The sequence below is a fragment of the Tauraco erythrolophus genome, chromosome 8 (genome assembly GCF_009769465.1).
Source record: "Tauraco erythrolophus isolate bTauEry1 chromosome 8, bTauEry1.pri, whole genome shotgun sequence".
NCBI lineage: Eukaryota > Metazoa > Chordata > Aves > Musophagiformes > Musophagidae > Tauraco > Tauraco erythrolophus.
Window position 1 is genome coordinate 32,598,252 of NC_141472.1, and position 24,677 is coordinate 32,622,928.

The window sequence follows — 24,677 nt, forward strand, 5'->3', positions numbered from 1 at the left end:
AACTCTACTTGTTGCTTAAAATGGGCTCTCAAAAATGACCAGAGTACGAATTGCATCCCAATGAACCGTAGTAGTACCTGGGGCTCCCTGAGGCGGAACAAAGGGCAGGGAAAAGCCCCTCCAGAGGTGATTTGGAGCTCAGGCAGGCAGAAGTGGGTTTCTCCAGTGATTTGAGGGAGATAAGGGGCGACTGTAATCTCAGTTTGGATGCCTGAAGGTCAAAGAAACAAATCTGGTTTATTCTGGATTACCTTTCCAGCTCATCATTGTATACTCGTGTGTCTGACAGAAACGGCTCGATTTTCCTGCCCAGTGCTCCCTTTGGATGACTGTGGCTTTCTAGGGACATGGATATTCAGGTTTCCATGAAGAAGCATGGATTTTTTAAGTTCACAACCCCACCTCCAACACCTACAACCTAGCTTTACAGACAGATATAAAAACTTGACCTTATGTAGGGGTATTAAAACTCACAACAAGCTTGACTGATATGTTGCAATGATTTTTAGACAACGTTACCTTTTTCTCCAAGTCAGGTTCCCTGAATGTTAAGAGGAACTTGCGCACATGCTCAGAGCGTAACCGATCAATACTTCTGGCATCGATGGCACGGCCCAGAAACTCATCCACTTCATCTTCTGGGTTCATACTTTCCTGTGTATTCCTGAGGATGTCAAGAAAAGGGAGCATAAGAGGACAAGATAATTTCCCCCTCTTCACCATATGTTATCATTTCACTGCATAACAAGCTGGAGGTTAATGGCATTTTGCTTATGACAGCTTCAAGTCGGAAAAGGGATTATGAGCTGAGAGGAAAATGATATCAGCTCTAGAGCTCATTGCTAGTCCTGAGTCCACCTCTGAAAGGATTTGATTTACTTGCCCTTTTTCTATACCACATACATCTGTTTTCTTGCCTTGCAGTCTCTGTACCGTCCCTCATTCTCTAAAACTGGTCGGTAGTCTCCTACTAGTCCTCTGACTTACTCTTCCCTGCACTGCTGTGCTGTCATAGCTGTTAGTGCTTGAACTGGCAAAATGATTTATGCAACCAGTCGTATTTCTTGCTTCCAATAATAATTTCTGTAAATATTTATGTGAAAATTTCCAAACTTGAACAATTCTCCATTTTTGAGAAAAAATTGTTCACAGAACAAACATGTGGGGAAAAAAATGTGTCCTGACGTCCCACTGCCTCCCCTTCAGGCAGTTATTTGAGTGTAAAGTATAAACCAGACAAAACTTTCTGTTTACAAGATATTTACTTAACTGAAGGAAAGGCTGCAAAAGAAAAAGGTTACTGAAAGAAAAAAATACAAATTAGATTCTGCTTTCTAAATACATGGAACAAGATTTCTAAATTGCTTATAATCTTTAGTATCAGTGTGTTTCTCATGCTCAGTTATAGCTTCAGAAAAATGAGGCTGATTTTCAAAAACTGTTGTAAAAATAACACTGAAAACTTAATCTCCCTGAGGCATTTTGCACTGAGGATCAGGAAACCTGAAGTACCTCTCCAAACTTTCTAGTTATTTTTAAAATCTAACAGGATTTTAATGACTTGATGCTGCCACTTTAATAGCTACAGGCAGAAACTAAAAGCTAATCCTGAAGTGCTGTTTTTCTGCTCTGCTTGCATGATTGCTAAGGTTATCCACAGGATATGCCAATAGTTATCCATTGGAATACACTCCCCACTTGCACTGGGGCATATTCCAGCTAATAAATACTTCTGTGTGCAAACCCCATGATGGCACAGCAACTTACAGCTCATGTTCTGTGACCTTCCCCTTAGGCACTCTGGAGGAAAAATCCTGAGGTCTGACAAGCATGATGAAAAGCTACACTGCTTTATTTTCTTGGTTTGTTTGTACCGCATGACAGTGCGTAACGCACGAACCCTGTGTTGCAGCCAGTGGGCCCCTACAGGTACGACTGTGCTGTAGAGCAGAGACCGCCCAAAGCAGCTTACACACCAGAATGTGACACTGTTTGAAAAGTTAAAAAGGTCCCTTTCCAAAAGAAAGGGTCTCCAAAGGCCTTCTGCAAAAACGGACTAGATTTCAAGAAGCCCTGTGTACCCCAACTCTACCATGGACCTCTTGCCAACAGACAAATAAATCAGGTCTATCTACTCGTTTCCATTCCAACTCCCTCTGTCCCAGCCAGTGAGCTGAACGCATCTACACCTCAGTTGGGTCATGACAACACACCATGGCATCTATTTAGTGACCATATGGCATTGCAGACCTAGTTTGTCTCGAGGTCTTATCTCTATTTTAGCCAATCTTAATATTTCAGTGGAGATGGAGAAAGTTTTTTATTTTCGGGCTCTAGAGTTATTTAATTCCTTGAACTGTATTTATTCCACTTTGAAATTAAAAGTGGTTTTGCCCCTAGAAGGACGGACATTTGATTTACTTCTAGATGCTTCTTTATAGGAAGTACATTTGCCTGAGCATTCAAGATGATGCTGTTTATTTTCATTCAGCTCTCACAATGTCTTTGGGACTCATAAAAATGAGCAAGGAAATCATTAGGCTTCATATTTACAGGATGTCTTCCAAGATCCTGTGGGTTATTTACATATTTGGGTCATTCATATTTAGTCATTTCATAGCACATATGAGAGATGCAATACGTTTTCCCCCAAAACTAAAGCAAAAGAGTCGGCTCAGCATCTTGGCAAATCTCAGTTAGATTTCAAATTCCCATCTAAAAGCGTCACTCAGGAAGATGCAAAGAGAAGAGGAAACTGCCTGCTTGGGCTTTGGCCTCAATTGCCTCCGGTTTTGTAATAGGTCATTATACTGCTGAGGGTATCTCCACTACTACAGCAACTTCTGTGGCTTCAGATGTTGTAGAAATACCCCTGCAGGTTTTCAATTGCCTTGCTGGGATATTTGCCGTGCGGCAGCCATCTTCACGTAGACCACATGGAAGCTTAGTCAACCTGCATACACCTAGCTGCTCAGGTGACTTCTACAGCCAGTTGTACCCAAATTAAATTACTGTACAGTAAGTTTGGGTACATTTGCATAAATTAAATTTTAAATTCAAATACAAAATTTCCCTGTGCTAAGGAATGCCTGGAGGCAGTGCCTGTAAGTCAGAGCTAAGGTACTGCCATAGACTAATGAAATTCATATGTGGAAATACTTATTGATATATTGATCGTGTGAGTGAGGGGGGAAACCAAGGATTTCAGGCTGTCACGAAACTCCCAGAAACACCTCTTAAAAGCACGTCTGAGATTTCTCCAAATGCAGTCAACAGAAAATTGTTGCAAGGGACAGGAACAGCACGAACAGAGCTCGGAGCAACCTTTGCACTCTGCTCGCAAATGTGAACGCTAGCAATTAACCCAGAGATGCTGGCTTCAGAGGAATCCAAAAATGTTCTGCTGATTTAATTACTTTCTGCAAATGAAGAGTGTGATCACTGCCAAAACTACACGTATGCTATAATTTTAAATGCTGCATGCCTAGATTCAATAACTAAATCTGCATTCAGGAACGTAAGTGTCGAGTCCTGTTTTCAGACATGTGTTGTGCCTACATCTTCCTTCGCTGTAAGAGGAAAGTATTGATGCTCAGTGTTCCTGGACGTGAAGGCACTGGGTGGAGTGCTTAGCATGGTTTAGGTACCTGATTTTAACGAATATCACCATGAACATTTTCTGCTAGAGGTTTGTTTTGGCCGAATCTTAGTTCTTGAGTTAAACAGATTTCTGGATCAAGAGAATCTGAGGCAAATAGTAGCTTCTTTTGGTGCTGAACAGAAACACAAAAATCCTGCAGTCTGTATAATCAGATGGTGTCACACTGAATCAGCACTGTAAGTACACAGCTCTTAGCTACTGGCCGTAACACCTCAAGTAACCTTTGCAAACTATACAACGGAGGAGAGACATTACCGTCCTTGGAGCAACAGTGGAGATGCCATTCTTTGCCAGCTGTGTAATTCTGTTGTGGACCAACACTGAGGCAGCTGAATTTATGTTTCCTTGCACAAACTATGAGGAGAGATGCTGTTTCATGAGGGATATTTGAAATTTCTGTATTCCTAAGAATTATTTTGACGTTATCTGTTAGCTCTTTTTCCATCTAAAGTATATCTAACATCAACTGAGTTTCCAGCAGCCACAGATGCAAGAAGAAACCCTGGTGACACACCTTGTAGCACCAGCGAAACATTCTGGGGTGCACAGAGCTAAACGTTATGAAAATCAAGTTTGTAGTGAAGGGCAAGGGAAGGAGAGAATGATTCTTAACATTGCCATATTCAAACTTATCATTTCCCTTTACTTTTAGGGAGTTGCTCTCAATACTCAATCACCATAATGTGAATTTTCCCAAAGCCAGACAGTTAGGGCCCACAGAAGCATTTAGCTGTCCCAGCTCACAGAGGTCCACTTAGTCCTGACTGGCAACCTGAGAAACATGATAAGGAGCATCAGCAACATATTTTAGGCATCAGTTTCCTCTACTGTCACCTCTCTTGCTCTAATCAAGCTCAAAATTAATGCCATTCAGTAGCACTGAACATGAAAATATTCAAAACACCTTCAATACAGGAAATGCTTTTGTTATGTCCAGCTGTAGAAGTTAAAAAGTGAATATGGTTGGGTTTTTTTTTCCTCCAAAATCAATTTTTGAAAATACCAGTCTTGTTAAATTGTTATTTTAACCATTTTTTTTAAAGTTCTATATAAAAAAAAAAGAAATTGCTGCTTTAATGTGGCCATATTTTAAAGCATGAAAGTTTGAATTTAGTTTTTCAAATAAGCTGTCATTTTTGAGTTCATTTTTATATAGTGAGATAAGTAATATGTAATAATAAGTAATATAAAATACATATAAATAATCTCAGAAACTAGATATATTTTTCAGTACATACATAAGTTTTCTTATTGGAGATATTCAACACTTAGACATACTTTACAGTAAGATTTTGTTCTTGGGATATTTTCAAAGCAGCAAATAGCAAAGAATATTGAGGGCAAGGGGAAGAGTAGCAAAAGAATTTTAATTACAAAAGCAAGTTAGAACCACACAAATGAATAAATGTTTTGGGGGCAGCGGCAGTTCTGAATGCACATCAGTCAAGGCCGTGCCCTCGACTGGCTGTCCCTCCAGAAGAAACCTCTGGGGAGTCCAGGCATTATTCTTGGCTGCCGGGCATTAATTTTTGTCTTTTTTTAATATGAGAAAAAAATCCGAAATGTGCAAACATAACAGTGTATGACAGAAGTGAATTTGCTTACTTGTCCTTGGGGTCCTCAAAACCCTGAAAGAAAGGAAAAGGACACAAGGGTTAGGAAACAGGCTGACCTTGAGAACACAAAGTATCCTGAGAAGAGCATTTCACAGCGGAGTTTACAGGGTACTCATTTGTTAGGTGTGGATGGATAGCCTTACTCACCCACAGCAATTTTTGTGCTGCCGTGTCATCAGGCAGACAGAGCAGTTTTAGAAAAACACATGCCTTCAGATACAAATTTATGGAAGTGGAGATAATGGAAATGCTTCAGCTGACTGCTGGCACGCTTTATTTCGGGTGTCTTCTATTTTGCAGTCACCATTACAAATGATACAACAGAAATTATGCTGATATTATAACTGAAGATGTATTTTACTTGAAACAAAACTCAGAATGGTAACATAGGTCAACTATGGTATTTCCACAAGGATGGACTTCTTTGTGTCGGGGCTTGGCTAAGGGAGCTGGATGCACTTTGGTTTTCATCTTTTCAGAAGAAAGCTCAAGGGGTCTCCTTCCTTCTCCCCTCACTGCATGCACACACAAAACATGTTTTCTTGAATAAGATAACAGGAATTATTTATAATATCTGTAATAGCCAAAATGTTCACAATTCCTTCAGGGCCACCTGACCTGAGTAAGTGTATGTATTTATGGGTCATTCATAGGTTAAGTGGCTAGAAGGCCTCAGAGAAAAATATGTACGGAGGCATAATTTCATATGTTTAGCATTAACATACCTAACAGGCCAAATTGCATCAAAATGGCTATTTTGCATGGGCTGAGACAAAATCTGCCCTCTGACATCTTGGCTTAAATTTAACTGAAGTCAAAAAAAGTTGTATATTTGACAAGTAGGGTCAAATACTCAGGCACAGAGTTTGTACCCTGTGTTCCAAAACATAAACCAAATGAAGCTGGGAGATAGGAAGAATTCCTTTTGTTTTCCTCCCAGAGACCTCAGGGCAAAACTGCTCAGAGCATATGAGGATATCCCAGCTGCTGGATCTGCAGCTGCTACCAGGCTGGGGGCCACAAACTGAAATCCGTCCTGACTGTAAAAAAGTAAAAAAGTTTGGGCAAAAGTCTTCCCATGGCCACCTTGTCCAACACCATCAGAAACAAGAACGTTCACCAGATACTAAACGAGAACAGATTTTACCCTCGCAACTAGCTAGTGCTGTGGCAATATGGTGAGAGGCAGAAGTAAAGCCAACACAGTCCCCCGGAACAGCATCATCCTTGCAAGAGGAAAAAAGGGGGTTTTGCCACTTAGGTCAACAGCCAGGACTGTGATTCACTGAGAGAGCAATTTCCATCTTTACACTCCCTGTTTCAGACTAAAACCACACTTTAAAATAGAAATTGCAACTCCAACTTAACCCATTAGAAATTCAGATACAGGAAGTCTCTCAGTCCCATGTAACATCCACCAGGAGATACAGTGGGAAGAAGGAAATAGTGGTGTTGATTAAAAGGTAGCATGTCCAGCTTTCCAAGCCAAAAAAATAATGTACTTTTTGATTTCACATTGAAGAGTGATGAAGTGATCATTCAACTTCTTGTTGCGTGGCTTCTTTTTTTTCCTTTGCTTAATCATTTTACAGTTGTCAGGAATATCTGATTGATTTATTTATTTATCCTCTAAGCAATGCTACAACACAGTGCCAAAACTGAAAGCTCACTGATTAATCATGGAGACAAAATGCTCACTAATTTATCTGGTGTCATAGTTAGTTAGGCTGAAAAAAAAAAAAAAAAGAAAATCAGCTGAACATGAATAGCTGCCAGACAAGAAATAAGAGGAGGGAACCGATGAGAAAACAGCCAGTACTTGCTTATGAGATAGACATCAAGTTCACATTTTCAAGCTCAGCCACATGGGAACTGGATGACTGACTGCAGTGGGAGAGTCCCCTAAAATGGTCTGATTTTCACGGTCAGCTGCGTAACCATTCATCCCACTGAAATCCTGAAACTAAACACAGATCTCATACTCCTGCCTTCTAGGTGCACAAGTTTGACGATACAGGCCAACCCGGTCAAGTTACCAAAACACCTCAGCAAGCATATCCTCAAAAAACTCTCTACTATTTCAAGTGTGGAAAAATATGTAGGTTGCATACTTAACTGGTCGTTTATACGGGTGATCACTTGACCAACATGGAATTTGATTCTCCCCTGCTTCTGTCCCTCAGGAAAACTGTTACAAGGAAAGTCTCTAAAATAATACAGAACTAATTGATTGAATTTTTCAATTTAAAATACTAAATTGTGCTTCACATCCTGGAAATTATTCATGCTGGTAGCTCAAATTAAGTCGGTATTTCAAAATTTCAACTCAAAAATGTATGTATCAGGTAAAGCAAAAAAGGAAAAGATTATTACATTTTCTTTCCTGGATCTTCATTTAACGAGGCTAAATATTTAAGAGTGACTTGAACTTTAATTAGCAAGAATCAGCTTAAAATTAAATATAGTAGGAACCTCTTTAAGTTAAGCAAATTAAATTATTCGCTCCAAACGTTCCCATTTCATACGAAAGATTCTTCAAGCAGAATTGCCAAAAATGGAATTGTTATGGAGAAGGGTCTGCATGATTACTTTAGGAAGAAAAACCTCAAACATAGCTTCTTAAAAACTGCTCATTTATTACAGGAGATCTTTCTTATTTGCACTGAAAGACTTTGCCAGGATACAGAGCAAATATACCTCTAGGATCTGGCTGTGACCAGAGATTTTCTTCCCTATCCACTAATGTGTCTGTGTCTCAATCACATACCAGGAAGCCTTTTAAAGTGGAGGAGACGATCGCACGCACAGGGTCACAATGCTCACCCTGTTTTGGGTTGGGAGGGAAATTTCCTCCTGGGTTTTGGTTAATGTGTTTTCACCTCCTACTACTTCGTCGGCACGCTCGGTGCATTGAAAAATCTGCACTTGAATTATTTCCTTCCCCTTGCACAAGGCTTGGGCACTAATAACACATTAGTCTTTTTTCTCCTCCGCAGCTGGCAAACAGTTCAGCTTCTTTAGGACTCAGATGCTTTGCGTCCATTAAAATCCTTTGGCTCAGCATAAGGCTGCTTGCAGGAATTGCAATGGTCTGTGTTACACACAGGACAAGCACTAAGCACCATCAATCCTGTAGAAATACGGTCTACATGGATTTGCCTTCATTCCTGAAGGACTAACACACTCATGATCTAGTAGACAAATTTCCAAGGTCAAGCAGGAAAGTGAAATAATGGGGGCTGCTGCTGCGAGTGTGTCTATAAAGCCACTCTCCAGCCCCCCTGATCTCACCTGTCTGTGCTCGCTGCTGCAGGCTGGGTAGCTGGGCTGGGGCTGTACCCAGCCTGGTCGGGTACAGAACAGCTTTTGAGCTACACAAAGGTATGTCAAGATTGGCATTTCTGCGAACACATATATAGAAATTTAAATGCCCAGAAAACAGCTGATAAAAATGAGGTGCCTATCATTTAGGAGAGGTGGAGTAAGAGGGTAGGAAGAGAAACAGCCAATTCCTGGAGTTAAGTATATAAATGCCCTCATGACTTCTTATGGATATGTGCCCAGCAGACTGAAGCACTGCTGATGGCTTTCTAGGGTACTATGAAGAAAAGGCTGGGAATTGTCAGCACGGATGAAAATGGCAAAAGTGGTGATGGCTACAAGAATCAGACAGATAGGAGTTCAAGAATAGCTCCATAATCATGGAGTTCAAGAATAGCTCCATAATCATGATGACAAAGTAGCCTTCGTTAAGGCCAAAATTCCTTTTCTCTAAAAAGGAACATAAGGCATGAGATAGGTCTTATTGCAGTGCAGTACTAATGGATTGCTGCATATAGGACCTCATGCAATTTTTATTCAGTCTCATTTTAAATATCCCTGATACTGGAGTTTTCCCCCTTCCCCCAGGAGGCTGCATTATTCTGCCATCAGATTGCAAATCTAAAGGTAATAGCATTTAATAATTGCTCTGAGACCAAGACAGTTCTTTCTCTGACTTCAGGAATATTAACCCAAACTTAGCTGAATCAGCTCCCTTAAAGGCACTAGTACCTACTAAAGAACAGTCCTGATCTTCTTTTCTACATGAGGTCCTTAAAAACCCGTATTTTTTATGGCAGGTCAGGTGGCTTTGAATTTACAAGCCCTTACTTTTAATGACCATCCTCAGTGGGAGTAGACATGTGCAGGAGGAAAAGAAGAGGGAATGTTATATTATTCCATCTGTCCCTAAGGCTTACTATCTTATGGGGGATATTTTATGAATATCTATTGTGATAAAAGCTCATATGACTGCCATCTCTCTGCTTGACTTCTAAATTAACTAAGCCCTTTTCTTTGAAGATTAAAACTGCTTCCTTAAATAGAACGATAAAGTGTTTGTCAAAGCCATGACAAGCTGACTGCTATACCATAATGCTTCAAATCAAGAGCCATTAGAAATAATAACTCTAACTTTGAGAACATTAGCTGCAATTATTAACATATTGTAAATATGCAAAGAAAAGTGGAATAGACTTTACATCCTTTTAACTTTTCATTTAGCTCCAAAAATAAGACAGTAGAAAGGCTGATGAGCTCTGTGACCTTCTTAATGGCAACGTGGCTGGAAAGCATGGATTCCACCTTAAAAACTTCCCTAGCAACTCCAGCAAAGATTCTACGAGGAAAAATAACAGAGAAACTAATTTTTTTTCCCCTTTTTTCGTCTCTAGAACAAAGGTAAACGGGACTTACATGATGTTAAACCAGAAATTGAAAGAACTTTAGACTTAGGGACAAAATGAGCTTTGTAAGAAATGAGGCCAACTTGCAAAGCAAAGGCGCTTCACAGAGACAGTGACCATCGGAAACAGAAGAGTGACAGGCTGAGAGTGGATGTAGCTAAAAACAAACCTGCTTTGGCCCCACTGCAAAACTAATTATTCACATCTGTTTTCAGCAGTGTTATACATTCTGCTTTTGTCCCTCTGGCCAACAAGACAAGGCTATGAAGACAGATGCTGTCAGGTGTAAAAGCAGAAACAAAACTGAAGCGCTTCAAAGCACTCAAGCCAGAAATAACACAATTTCTATACCAGAGTCCAGAAAGAACTGGCACAGAAAATACTAAGCCTGATAGGAAGGATATTTAACAAGCATCTAAGTGCAGAACAACAAACTGGCAGAAAACCAGTTTATGAAACAGATTAGAGGATGAGTGTGTCTGCCATAGCTGGAACACAGACTAATGAGCTCCAAAAAGGAAAGCTGAAGTGCTCCCTTTCTGCAACCCACCCCACTTGATAAATAGACTTTCATTCCTCTGCACTGGTCACAGACGGTGAAACCCTCTACTTTGTTCTACTCAGAATGATTTTGTACATCACCCCTGGCTGGTAGACTGGACCTGGCCAAATCCATGAATTTATTTGGCCCATTAGATTTATATCTATAGAACATAAGTAGGTGATGTTGAAATAGACTTTCCCCCCTTACTTTTAATTAACTTCTGGCTCTGAACTCACAGCTCTGAGAAGCGCAGGTTGCTCACACTTCCCATTTTTTTGTGAACTTTGAATCCAAATTTCTTCAGTTCAAAGGCCACGTTTTCCAGTGAAATGGTATGTGGTTCTGCCCCTCACTTGTGAACAGTCACCAGAACTTGCAAAACAGAAAAAGACATAAAAATAGGTAGTCCTAGAAATGCTCTGAATCAGTTCCTGGCTCCCTAATCTCTGTCCTTTCATCTCTACACTGCAATCGATGACAAACACAACAAACTCCTACAGAAACTACTGTCAAATAGCCTTCTAATCAGATGCAGACAGACTGAATCCAAGTCTAACCAGCCTTAACTGAAATCGCCCACTGGCGCTGGCCAGAGCTGCTCACCCTCTCTGAAAACCAGACCCAAACCTGCTGACCTGCATCCTCTTGTCATTAAAGCTTACTGTCTGCTTTAGGAAGCTTTGGAAATCATTCTGGTAAGCGCCAGAACTCCACATCTGATGTCCACCGGAGCAATGCTGCCACAAACATCAGAGGAAATGCTTCTGTGAATACAGGGGAATCGGTATCTTTATTTCTGTAAGCTTAATTTAGTCCCACTCAGAAACTGTCTGATGCTTTTGAGTAGTGTCTCGATCCAAACTGCCTTTTCCCATGTGACTACGGTCTGCTCAAGAAAAGGGTATTGGATAATGGAAAACTATCAGTGCAAGACTTCCAAGCAAACACTAAACTCTACGTAAGTTTGACAAAAGCAGCTGCAGATCAGCTGTTGCATCTCACTGATTCTTATCCCTCTTTTAAAGAATTAATCAAGAATGATAGCAAGCCCTGATCAACTGGAATAAAAGTTAAAGTTCGCAGATGAGGATACAAAACTGTACGAAATCTCTGACAATTTGAGCAACATACAATGTTTTATACGGCTCCCACTTATTTATATGAGATCACACGCAACATGTGAATCAGGCAAATCCTCTTTTCAGAAGCACCAAAGCAATTGTATAGCATAACTGCAGGATAGGATTCCTCCTCTTGCTGTTTGTGAGCTAGCTAAACCAAATTGGCTACATAAAATCTGACTAGACTAACAATTTCCTCCCAGGTCTACAGCAATACATGGAGATTACAGCAGAAGGGGTTGCTCGAGGGTTTCTCCCTGCTTGATTAGGAGTTCAGGGGATTCTGCATACTACAATAGCAGTGAAAAAATGCTGAGTCAAATCCTTCTCCATTGGGTGCCCCTGTCCAGCTCTGCTGAAGTCAATATTGCTACTACCAGATTTAACAGATGATTGCTGGAAAAGAGGATAATGGTGACCTTCAGTTAAATGAAACCTTTAGAAGGAGGGTGAACCCTCGGTGCCTCATTCATGGACTCAAATCCACTTCTCTTTGCTGGGGCTGCACTATTGACTGAGGAAAAACTTGCCCTACTGAGTTTTATTTTAATTTTTTAATCATGTCTGATGTTTAAGGCGTAGAGTTGGCACAGAACCAGCTAGAGTATCTGTTTCTCTGATGCACCTGTTCCCCAATTTTGATTTCTGAGTAACAAGAAAATCTATTGTAAGGGCAAGACATGAAGGAAGTGAGCTGTATTTGCAGTGCCACATGCAGAGAATTGTTTGATTTAGGACAGGGTGAATGGGACAAAGAATTATATTTTATGGTTGAATGACCAGGCTTCCAGATGAGTGTTGTTTCATTAGAAAGTAAACGCCAAGCAATCAAATAACACGTAGAAGACTCTGCAGAGCTCTGAGCAGCGCCGCAAGGAATCAGGCAGTGCCTACCTGAAAGAAGAGCTTGTTCTTTATTGCACTGGCCATATCCAGGATGCATTTTCATGGCCTTGCCTCACATTTTAAACATCTGCATTCAGTCATTCCCTAGAAGTGTATAATCCCTGTTTGATTCTATTTCAGTTTTTACTTTTTAACTGACGTTGATGTCATACACAAATTCATTGCAAATTCAATGCTTCATTAGTTGTACTCAGACTCATGACAAAAGCATGGTCAGACTGAAATCAGTATTGCAGATCTTCAGGGTTTCCTCTTTCTGCTGCTAAACTTCCTCATGCTAAACCTTTCCAGTAGCCGAAAAAATAAAAGGAAAGCTGCCAGGCACCTACAACTGGGCTCAGTAATCACATTAGCCACTCTGCTCACATTTGATTACAAGGACTCAGAGGTACCTGTTTCTGAAGTAAACCTTCCCTAAAGCATGTATCACTGGAACAAGCTAAGCTGCTCAGTCATACTAACCAGTGTAAAATAAATATAATAGCTGCATGGCAGCCTTAAGATCCAACAGCAGGACTTTCCACAGCTGAGTACATCTCATGACACAACGACTTTTTTTTTTTTTTTTTAAGTCAGACAGCATTAGGCTGTGTCAAGTCTGGTTGTAACACCTCAAAAATGACCGATGTCTTCTGGACAGTACTAATAAAACCCCAGTAGGAGTGCTGAGTTCAGGGTGGGTGCTCAATGAAACAGCAAGTGCTCAGAGGGGAACAAAAACAACCACCGGGCTGGAAAGGGAACAAACTTGAGGAGGGAATCAGAGCTGAGCAGAGACACAGGAATAGTCTTCGAATACAGACAAGGTAACTGTAGAGGGAAGAAAATTAAACTGTCCTCTGTCTACTCCGAATAGCTCACACAGCACTGTGTTTTAAAATTGAAGTGAGGGAATGTGAAACAAAACATCAAGAAAAATAATCAAACCGTTCAACAGGATGCCCAGCAAGACTGTGAGATTTCCATCCTTTGAGGTTTTTAAACAAGGGCTAGATATCTGTCAGAAACGTTGTGGGTAAGCAAGCTGGCTCCTGTACAAGGGGGGAGATCAATGCCTCGAAGTTCTGTGCCAGCCTAGACTGAAAACTTCATGAAATCTTTACAACTACCTCATATTATTCTTATATTCTTTATTCCCTATAAATTCTCCTAATATAGTTTTTTTTTTATGTTACTGTTTCTATATTTGCAAAGGATTTTGTGATGCCCCTTCAGACTGGAAAGCCCTAAATAAAATAAAATGTTTTCAGGAAAATCCAGAATTCCACAAGTTCCTTATACAGTCTATTCCTTCCATCTAAGCTTTTTCTTAGCTTAGATCCTCCTCACAGCAAATTAAGATGGTAATTTTTAATCCTGCCCTTTGCAATCATGAAGAATGACTTATTATTATCTTCTGTCCTTACAAACCTTCATGTATTTGAAGACTTCTGTTTCTGCCAAACCTTTTCCTTTCTAGACTGAACAAATCAAATACTTCAACACTTCTTCACAGGTCACATTGTTGAAATTCTCCTAATTTCTAATTTTCTCCACAGGACTGTCTCCAATTCATCCATGTTCTCCTAAAGGATTGTAATTGCAAACTGGATGTGGTTTTCCAGCTACGACCTTAATAATGCTGAGCAGGGTAAAAGATGCAAGAGAGTCATTTGTCATCTAGAACAGCCGTCATTTTGGAAGGTATCAACATCTCCCTTTTTATTGCTGTTTACAACAAACCTCTTTCAGTTTACAGTCAACTACAATCCCCAAATTGTTTTCTTTAATAGTAGTTTTGTTTTGCTGATGAAAACTGAGACATGAGTATTAATTCCAAAAGTCTCAAATCCATCAATATTTATAAAAGCACACCAAAATCTATACTGGGAAAAGCAAAGTATTTTTCAGCGGTGCATAAGTATTGTTATAGCTATAAATACACCTGTACTCTCAAATACTTTCATGTCAGTTTGGTTTTGACTCTTGCAATCGAAAATGGACCAAAGAGACAGTGGGGAAGACAAAGCTGGTGCTCAGAGACTTGGGAGAACGCTGCTCCTCTGCATAAACCATGAGCAGTACTGAAGTCTGCATTTCCAGAGAGATATAGCCACTGGTCCTGGACTGACCGCTTTTGTTTAGGAAACAAAAAAACATGCTGTAAAAGCAATGGAAATAGAAAGCAGCTGTGCTGCTCTTCTGCTGTGCTCTGGCTCTTTCCACACTCTGCATACAGCCACAAAGCTGATCCTGTGCAGGCTTCTCCGCCTGCCCAGAGCAAGCGAGGCAGCCCTCAACCCGCCCCGTGCCGGCACCATCACCCTGTCCAACAACTTGGGCTCCCACGACCAGGGCTCCAGCAGAGGCTGCCAGCTCTGAGCAAGGCTCTTTGCCCTCCCACGCAATTTGTAACTGATCTTCCTCAGCTGCAAATTTACCATTTTTCAGGGGCAGCCACTGAGCCGGTAGCACAACTGGCTTTCTCGGGGCAGTGGCTCCACCAGCTAATGGGATCAGGGTCAGCAATGGGCAACATCAGTGTCTCCTGCTTGCTGCCTCCCTGGAGGCTCTGCACGGCAAGAAAGGTCACTGTTGAGCAACGGGAGGGGAAAAAGGAGGATTGGGGATGGTCTGGAAAGCAGACTAGTGCATGAGGGAGACGGAGGGGCTGTTGGGCAGGTTGGGATGAGCCAGCACAGCTGCAATCTCAGCTGACTCGGGCTCCAATTAGCTAGGACAGAACTAGGAAAATAACTCTGGTTTTCCAGGACATTTTAGATTACTGCTGCATAGACATGTGTAGGATATTTTGTCTTATGTATATGTGTGTGCAAGTGCCTAAACAAACTCCTGTGTGCCCAGGGGAACAACTTAGTCTAAGAGCATTATGGAAAGTCAGCTGGACCCAGCAGAGGTTAAGCTCCAAGCCACAACACGAGAAGCAGGGACCAAAGACCTCCCCATGCCGCTGGCCAGGCTGCCCTCCCGCTCAAACCCCACCACATGTACTGCCAGTGTGCCCAGGCATGGCAGCATGTTGAAATGCCATGACAAAATAATACGGGGGGCAGGAAAAAAGGAGTATATGGCTACCTTTGATACTAATCCGTCTCATCCAGGACTACTGATAATATATTCTAAGAATAGAGACAGCCACCAGAGCCAGCATTCAAAGGAAAGAAAAATGGCTCAAATAATTCTGTTTTCTATTAAATATAACAGTTGCCTCCCAAAAATGCAGTTCAGGGAACTTTAATATCCTCTTTCAGGGAATTGTAAGCAGCACCACAAAAAACCTCTCTCTTTTTTCTGGAAATATGGTTGTCGTTATCATGAGAAATGTTCTATGTTTGTGACAAAAAACTGTGTCCTTTATAACCATCCATATTACTCCCTACCCACAAATGTATTCATCTCTACATATCAATATAACATAACTGCACATCACTGCAACATTACCTGGCTCCTGCCTGAGGACTATCTCACAATTACCCTTATAATCACCTGTTTTGAAATTACAGGGCTAAGGAGCTCTAGGTTTTAAAGAGAAAGGCAATGTTTCGCTGCCTGCCTTCGGCGTACCACTTTGACTAATCCAACCTTACACGTTCACAGTTCCCAAGAAAAAAGGCTACCTATAATTACATGCAAGAGGTCTTGGGGAAAGGTGGGTGATGTGGAACAAAGAGCACATTTTCAGGAGCTTTGAAAGCTGCTGCGGCTTACTAAGATCAATGACTTGTCATCCCAGAGGAGCACTGAAAAAAGCCTTTGTAGTTCTGCTCCCCTTCTGTCTGTCTATATTTTGTATTTCTAAGCAGGCAGTTTGCAGCCAGCATGCATGTGCGTGCAGCCAGTGTGAACTGTGCATACATTTAAGCACACATGGCATCTATGTAATACAATGTTGGAAATTACAGGTTAATAAGTACTGTGCAAAGGTGAGTGGTGCAAAGAAATGCGTATTTAAATTAAAAGTTAGCACAAAGAGAGAGAAAGAGTTGAGACAAGAGATGGAGAAATTGTTCCTATGATCTAATCAATAAAATGTCCATCTAGCAGATATTAAAATGGTCTCTAGGCCACAGAGAGTAGTATGTTTTCATTTTGACTAATGCATCTCAGACATAAAGCAGTGGGAAATACTGTAAATAACAGGTTTTTAAAACCATTCCCCAAGAACAACAAAAAGTCTAGCTGAAAATAATACATCTGAATCAGGTTTAAATTGGTTTTCAAAAAATAGCCTGACGCACGCAATACAGACAACATCAGCCTCCCAAAAAAGAGCTTAATACAGAAGGCAGTACAGAAGCAGATTGAGTCGAAAATATTTTCTGAGCTCCTGAATTTATAAAAAGGTAAATACCATTACAGGGAAAGTTTCAAGATAAGGAGGAAAAAAAAAAAAAAAGAGAAGCTTTTCCTCCTACAAGTGAGGTGCAGTGACATTTTTAGGACTCAACTTGATATTTCAATAAATAATTATGTTTTTCCAACTGAACAACCAGCTAGACATGGCAAACTGTAATTAACACCAAGAAGCATAATACTATTTGGCATGCTTACACCTTGTTTCTGAACAGGAGGCTGCAAGAATCCCTTAAAAGCTATTCAAAGAAACTTATAATTATGTGCTAGCGTGATTAGGCTCTTCTAATAATGTCGTGCCTATTGAGCGTGCCCTATTGAAAAGCCCCCATGAAAATGCACAGTTCCACTGATCTGTACGCTTGTGTCAGAAGCCCTCATTTGGAGATCTGAGAAATGAAAGAAACATTACTATGGAGATTAAGAAACTCGGTTTAGCACTGTAAAATAATATTATGATTGAATAATATTAGCGCCAACTATTAATAAATGTGCCAGCATTTCCCATTAGAAGCCACCATACGCAGTTGCTTACAGCTATGCCAAAATTGTTAGGCCGTGGGAGCGAATCTCATGTTAAAAAGTTCTTTGTATACTGTAAGGCTTTGGTGACCTGGAGTGGAACTTCGACTATCAGCAACAAAGTGGGCAACAAATACACACGTTTGACAGGGTATGAAGGGTCAAAACAGCATTAAGAAGGTCACAGAGCAATCTATTTACACATGCAATTATAGAGTTGCTGCTATAATAGAAACTATCTTTTCTTCATCTCCATCGGAGGAAACAAAGATATCATCTACAACTTTATGTAAAATAACCCATAAAAGGGCTCTCAGTCCAACTGCAGCGGTAACTAGCTCTTGTTCATTTTAATTTAGAAGGACTGAAGGGTATAAGCAAGAAATGAAGATGCCTGCTACCTTAGGCCAATTAATCCATGTACTTGAGGATTTAGTCTTGAGAGTTTAACACAGCAGCATGATTCCTGGGGATCCATGAATATACATGGGCATGTAGCTTATAGAAGGTGAACAGCATCTGGCTGTTATCATGCAAGCAAGAAATCTTTGCAGGTGCTGAAGTGTCTAATGATCTAGTACAAATGTATGTCAGCTGCTGTTTGAATGCTTGGGCTACTGAGCAATTTTTGTAGATAATCACATCTCACACAGCCTGGATGAGTTTTCAGAACATGGGACAAGTCTTCTTTGTGCCATTCAGCTCCCCTTCCCCTCTCAAACAACCTTGCGCCTCATCTTACAATCATTCACATCCAGATGTACCAATTATTGTTATTTCTGGAGTCAAAGTAGAATTTACCACCCCCACTTAGAAAATGCCTTTGGGGCTGCAAAAACATTCAGACAAAGCAGGGAGGGATATATAATGCTGCATTAGTAAGAAAAGAAATTAATGTCCATAAAGGAAGGCATTACCATTCTCTTCATCTCCTTGGAGACCTGGTGAGCTCCAAGGTGGTTATAAAAGGGCCGGTCAACACCCCAGTGTGGCGGGTTATGGCTGATGGAATTAGCGCGCTGACGGTTCATCTTGGCTATTGTGGCTTTCTCGTCTTTCTGAAATACAAATGAGAGAGAAATGCAGAATAAATTTTGAAACATTTACATGGCAGTCATTCCCCAAACATCTCTCACTTCTAATCTCTCACTCCAGAAGTTGGCTTTGCGCCTTGAACTTTATGAAGTGGCTGCTGACCAGGAGTAGTCCCAGTCCACCATTATTTTTCTTCTCATTTTTTGGAACGCTAAGTGGTGCCCACCATTTTACTCCTTCGCTTGTTTTGAATAACCATCATAACCTGTGTAAACACTGGGAGCATTCCAAAATGGAGACATCTATTTTCCTTTTTAGTAAACTGAATCAAACTGAATAACTTCAGACAGGAAATTGCAGTTCCAAGCTGAGGTACTACATAGAGGGTCCTGAAAAAAAAAAAAAAGACTGATGTGTCTGCAAAAGAAACGACACATAGAGCGATCTGGTTGAAGAAAAGGAGCCTTGAATCTCCTTGAAGCTATGGGAATAAAGAGCATCTTTCTCTGTAGGTACAGGCAAATCATTCTCCACATTTGCAAGAGCATCTTCCTAGACATGCTAAGGGAAGCATATAAACCTTGCAAACAACTTAATTGTGTACCTGTTACGGGTAATGGTATTGCAGAGTGCGACAAAATGGTCCACTCTACCCTAATGCTACCTGCAAATTTTAATCATTGACGACTAACTTTCCTGAAGTTTGGACAGAGTCTTTGGTTTTGTTATTAGAGCTGGTTTTGAATCTTGGTTGTAATTGAAGCTTGCTGCAAAGTTTGCATGGGATCTGTTGGAAAGGTTTCATTCAAGCCCAACACAGAAGTGCAGCATGTAACCAGGCTAAACGACAGGCTGGTTAGTTCCTTATTTTAAACACATACTCTAGCTAAAAAGACAGGCAAGTTTTCATGTGGAATATGTTCTGTGGAAAGACAGGAGTTTATTGCACAAGATCAAACCCTTTGATCTCTGACAAGGACTGCACTGGAGACTTTCTCAGTGAGGACTGTGTGATTCACCTGTACTGACTCAGAAGGCAGAGAGGTGGTAACTATTACATCCCTGCTTAAAAGTGACAGACTCTGGAGAGGTTGAAAGTTCCGACAGTAGGGATAGCTACAGCTTGGCTGTTTATTACTTGAGAGATTAAACTTTTTCAAGAGAATTGCTGCTTCCATGAGATTACTGAAAAAATTAGACGTAATAGTTACTTTTTGATTTCAGAAGCATTCAGACAACTGAATAATTTAAAAAGAAAGCATCAGTTGTTTTAAACTCTAGAATTTTGGTTCAAGTGTTGTATGACAATACAGGTAGGTTTGCATCTTTTTTTTGCCTGGAGTCTGCTTTCCCTACCTATTTACTTTGATTCTCCACTATTCACTGCAACTTGTACCGGTCAGGAGTTTGCAAAATATCTGGTGTTATTTCCATGGTAACCAGAGAGTTAAATGTCAAGTGTTATGATGCCTTAAATTATTTTTTTTAAAAAGAAATTTTAAAAAGCCTGCTAAAATTCAGTGCTGGGGAAAGCTGCCCGATTGACAAGCATGGGAATTCATAATCTCTTTTCCTTGCAAAGAACAGACAGCTACAATGACAACATTTCCCATGAGGCCACAAGCTCACCACGCAGGCACCAAACGTTCCCGGGAATGTAGTGCTGCAGGCTTCATGGCCACTAGCTGGGGACACGGTGCCACTTGTGACAGGAGCCCTGTGTCGGACACCCAACTGGCCCTTGTGACAGTAAGCAGCAGTGGTCACTGCAGCCCCAGGGTGCCTGCAAAGATGTTTTTCCACTCAGCCAGGACAAGTGTAGGATCTCAAGGAAACCCAGTGAATTTCACATAAGCATTCATGACAGAGCCACTGGATAGCCTCCAGGAGAGCTGGGTTTCAAATGTTTCTAAAAATACACTAGTGTGATGCAACACTGATGTCCAGATATGAGTTGGTTTGAGGTTTTGTTTTTTAAAAGTCACTGCTCTTTATGGTCTCTGTCATCATTTGTAGCACTTTCTTGAGTTTTTTCAGTTATGCAATCTTTTTCACAGTTACGCTTCCTTCTCTGTGATGTCATGCCAGAAAACCGATAGGAAATACAGTTTCATTATCTTTGAGTAAATATATATTGCTTTCAATAATAGAAGTGACACTGTCAATCCATTTTTTTACAACTTAGTGAAGGGTTTTCAACCAAAAGTAATCAAAAAACCCAGACCAGTCTGAGGAGCTATAAAAGCAAAGCTGTTTGGTTACACTACAAATGCCTTTACATCAACAGATGATAAAAGATACGTACAGCAGGTTTCCCCCTTGAGTTAGTAAATGAGTTAGTAAATTTGGTTAGAATTTGAGAAAAGCCTAAAATCCAAGTAGATGTACTAAGCCCTCTCAGCCAGTGAGTGATCCTTCTACCTGCTGCTAGTGCTGGTGACTCTGAAGCATCACTTGATTAATTTCAAGGGAATAAAAGACCTCATATACATGTTTATTGCCACATCTGGGTTGAGGTAAGAGCAGGGAAAATGGGTAAATATGTACTTCTGAGATCGTTTCCAACCATGAGGCCAGGCACCATAAATTTTCTGTGGCTACACAAACTCTAGCAGTATTTCCCCCCAGCCCCTGTAGAAGGTTTCCACTGGATTGTGAACTATGTTTCAGTAATATTTCCAATCAGATTAAAACACATATATACAAACACAGTGAATTTTTGGTTTCCCACATTACCTACTGTGCTACTATATTATCTTGAACAATAGGACTTTGTTGTTAACATCAATACTTATTCAAAACTTTTTTTTAAAAACCTGATATTTTTAAAAGCTGAGCTAATTTATTTTCTGAAGAATCACTTGTTCAGTGGGTGGTGATAATAACGAGCCCTAAAAATGAAGAATTAGAAGGATCACAGCTCCTCTGTAGAAATTTATGAGGCTCCTTCCTCTGTTTCTTCCTGGCTAAGTGACAGCACGAGGACAACTTGCACACAGGGCTACCTCAGGCATAACAAGACTGGAAAGAAGAATAAAGAAAAGGAAGCGATGAAAACCTTTCAGTCCTACTCATTACAGGTACTATCAACAACAGGGGCAAGTAGAATAGTTTCTGACAGCACTGGTTTTTCAGATGTAAAGTGGCTAAACTCCAGAAAGCTGTTGTGGGAACTTTTGAAATCTGGACTCGCAAAGAGACTGTAAATCTTATTCCCAGAGGTTTTATTGTGTTCCCACTACCAGTTCCCACACACTGAGCTACAGTAATGCTATGGCAAAACCGCAGAAATAGTTGAGATTTTCTTATACTTATCAATTGTATCAAGAATGCCTGCTACTTCTTTAGTGTGTGATAGGACTTTCCAACATATTGATCACTATCAGTGCAACAAAGCAGTGAAATCTGAGCATAGATCAGCCATTTCAGATTCAGCTACATATTATTCTTTAAATTGTCTTGAAGACCTATTGACACGTGAACGATATTTCTTGCAGTGCTGCATGCTCCAAACCATTGCCTTCACAAATCTACATGGGTGAAACCCTGCCGAGCTGTGAATAAATTTCTTAAATTGAGGAATCATCACACTAGATTGATTGTGTTTTAGGAAAGTCACATGCACAACATTTAAAGGACCACTTTGTTTCTTCAGCTGGATGGAATTGCAGGACACTATTTAGAAAAGAACGAGAATTGTTTTTCTAGGAGGTATGGCCAAAGTTTTGTTGAGATGTTTTAAGGCCACCATCAACAATTCTTTCTGAAACTGTTGTGTACCTGCTATTGTTAAAAGAAACACACGTTTACTGCAACTGAAAGACATTAGAAAAAAAACAAAACACATTTTTTTTCAGTTTGCCAACTTTGTGCACACAGCACAGTGTGTTTGGTCAGCAGTACTGCTCATCTGTTGACAGTCACGTTTGGTTTCCACTTGTGTTCAAAGCAAAGCGTTTCCCCAGACTTCTGACAATTCTGAGGACAACAAAACTAACTGTAAACCTAATGTGCTGTTAAAATTCTGTTCACCTTAAGGTCTATTTCTCACTCCTCCAGACACATACTTTTCCACCCTTCTTGGAGTAAAGCTGTTATCAATTATTAGAAATGATGAGAAAAGTAGTTGTGATGGTTCTGCAAATTAATGCAGCACTTGATCCCAAAGAAGAGCAGGAAGTTGCCAACAGCCACCAAGTGACGCACTCCTGTACAAACTCCAGAAACTTGGGACAGCACTAGAACTGAGACTACTGGATACTACAACAGTAATTAAACTGAGTATTGTAAGAATAGCAGGGGTGTGATAGGATAGCAGTAGTGACTGGGACTGGTGTCTTAAATAAAATGCAGAAGGACAGATATAAAAGTTGTGGAAGTGGAGGACAGAGCTGTGTGTTAGCAATGCTGCACTGCGAAGGGTAAACTTTAAAAATAAAAGTATAACAAGAAAAAAAATGGCTCTGTAGAAGGATAAAGACATTGTACTGAGTAATGCTGGGTAGTTCGCTACAATGCCTCAGGGTTGAGTTTGGGAATCAGTACAGATGTGGGTAATAGTGCTAGTAATTCTAGCTGATAATTCACTGTTTATCTGGAAACACAGACTTTCAGATAAAGAATAAAGATGTAAAGCCAGTAATGGAGGAAAGGCAAAGATCTCCTTGGAGAACTGAATTCCTTTCACTCTAAGGTACTAAGTCCATGAGAAACGCATATCCAAATGAATGATAAAAATACTGAATAAGGATAGAAATTACTCTAAGTCACCCTATATCACCCGAGGATAACAGAAACTTTAAAACCTGCATTACTCTGGAACTGAAGGAACAGGTTATTTCTCTTCAGATAATCGCTACTGCCACAGTAGAGGCAAAAGGGAGGAGAGATCGTAATTGCAGGGTTATAAATGGAAAACACGACTAAGTTGGAAGAAAAACTTAAGTGTGATGTGCTGAAGTCAGAAGGACAACTTCCATCCCAGATCTGTACAATACTGCCAACTGCAATTTCAGTTCTGGTAACAGATACTTTTAATAACTATTTAGTCCGGGATCATGACACAGAACTTGTAGAGTAGCAAATGCTGGGCTTAGATTAATAGCCCTGAGAGCATCCAAGTTTTTCTAAACAGAAAAAATATACAGTAGCTCTCACTGGCCTTGTTTTTTCCATAGAGCATTTGACAGAGTGCTGTGGTGGAGACTAATGGCTAAGACAGATGGGGGATACAAAGCTGGGCAGAGAGCTGTTTACCAGTAAAATAGCAAGAGATAGTTTTGAATGAGAAAGTATTTGGCTGGATAAAACTTACTAGTAGAGTTACTCAATGATTAGTCTTGGGGCAGACTTTGTTTAATTTTTTCTTATCGCATCTAGCACCAAGTGTAGCAAAGATAGACTTTGCTAATGAGAGAAGCAGGGGTAGTATCTGATAGATAAGAAAAAAAAAGAGTATTAGCACCTGATATTTGAGGACTGACATAGTAGAAAGGGGATCTGAGACATTCAAGTGCACAAAATGCATGATTATTCACTTAGAGATTACAGTCAGAAACTTCATTATCAGGCATCACATTAGTTCATCACAGAATAAATATCAGACACCAAGATAATGCAACTATGCAGAAGATAAAGGTTTCCTTTGGCGATCATGAAAATGAAGAGCCTGCTGTAAGAGCTTCTGCTTGTCTCTTCTTCATTGTGAGAAGACATTAGAAGAGTTTGTCTTAGGAGAAAAAGAGCTGAGAGAGAGAGAAGGGATACAATTGCTGTCTGACAGCAGACACCAGACAACCAGAGCAACCAGGCACCAGAGCAAACAGGTTTTAGAGCAGCCCACTGTTAGCACTAATGGGAGCAAACAAACCACAGCAAAAGATTCAACAGACCTTTACGGTGGAGCCTGCTAATTTTATGACAAGAATTACTTAATATATATAAAAATATTTATATACATGTCTCTCTGTGTGTGTATATATATATGTTCATATTACAATGAAATGCGTGGCACCCTTTGTATCTCACACAGTTAAGACTGTTTTATATTTTAATTATCAAAACCCTAGCCTAAGGAATTGAAAGCAAACAAAAGAAAAACAAATTTGGAACTTTGGATCTATGCTTTCAAAAAAAACCCCGTGAAAACTTTTATCTAGGGAACATAACACTACAATAATAAAGTTGCTTCTG

General features: G+C 40.3%; 1 protein-coding gene across 1 annotated transcript in view; it reads right to left on the reverse strand.

Moving 5' to 3' along the window:
* ADCY5 (adenylate cyclase 5) overlaps positions 1-24,677 on the reverse strand; it is a 228,041-nt gene that overhangs the window by 25,584 nt on the left and 177,780 nt on the right. Inside the window, exons 8-10 of the mRNA XM_086615250.1 lie at positions 18,368-18,508; positions 5,267-5,289; positions 520-664 (exon numbers count right to left, since the gene is read on the reverse strand). Coding sequence (XP_086471376.1) covers positions 520-664; positions 5,267-5,289; positions 18,368-18,508 — 309 coding nt within the window. The remainder of the gene's footprint in view (positions 1-519; positions 665-5,266; positions 5,290-18,367; positions 18,509-24,677) is intronic.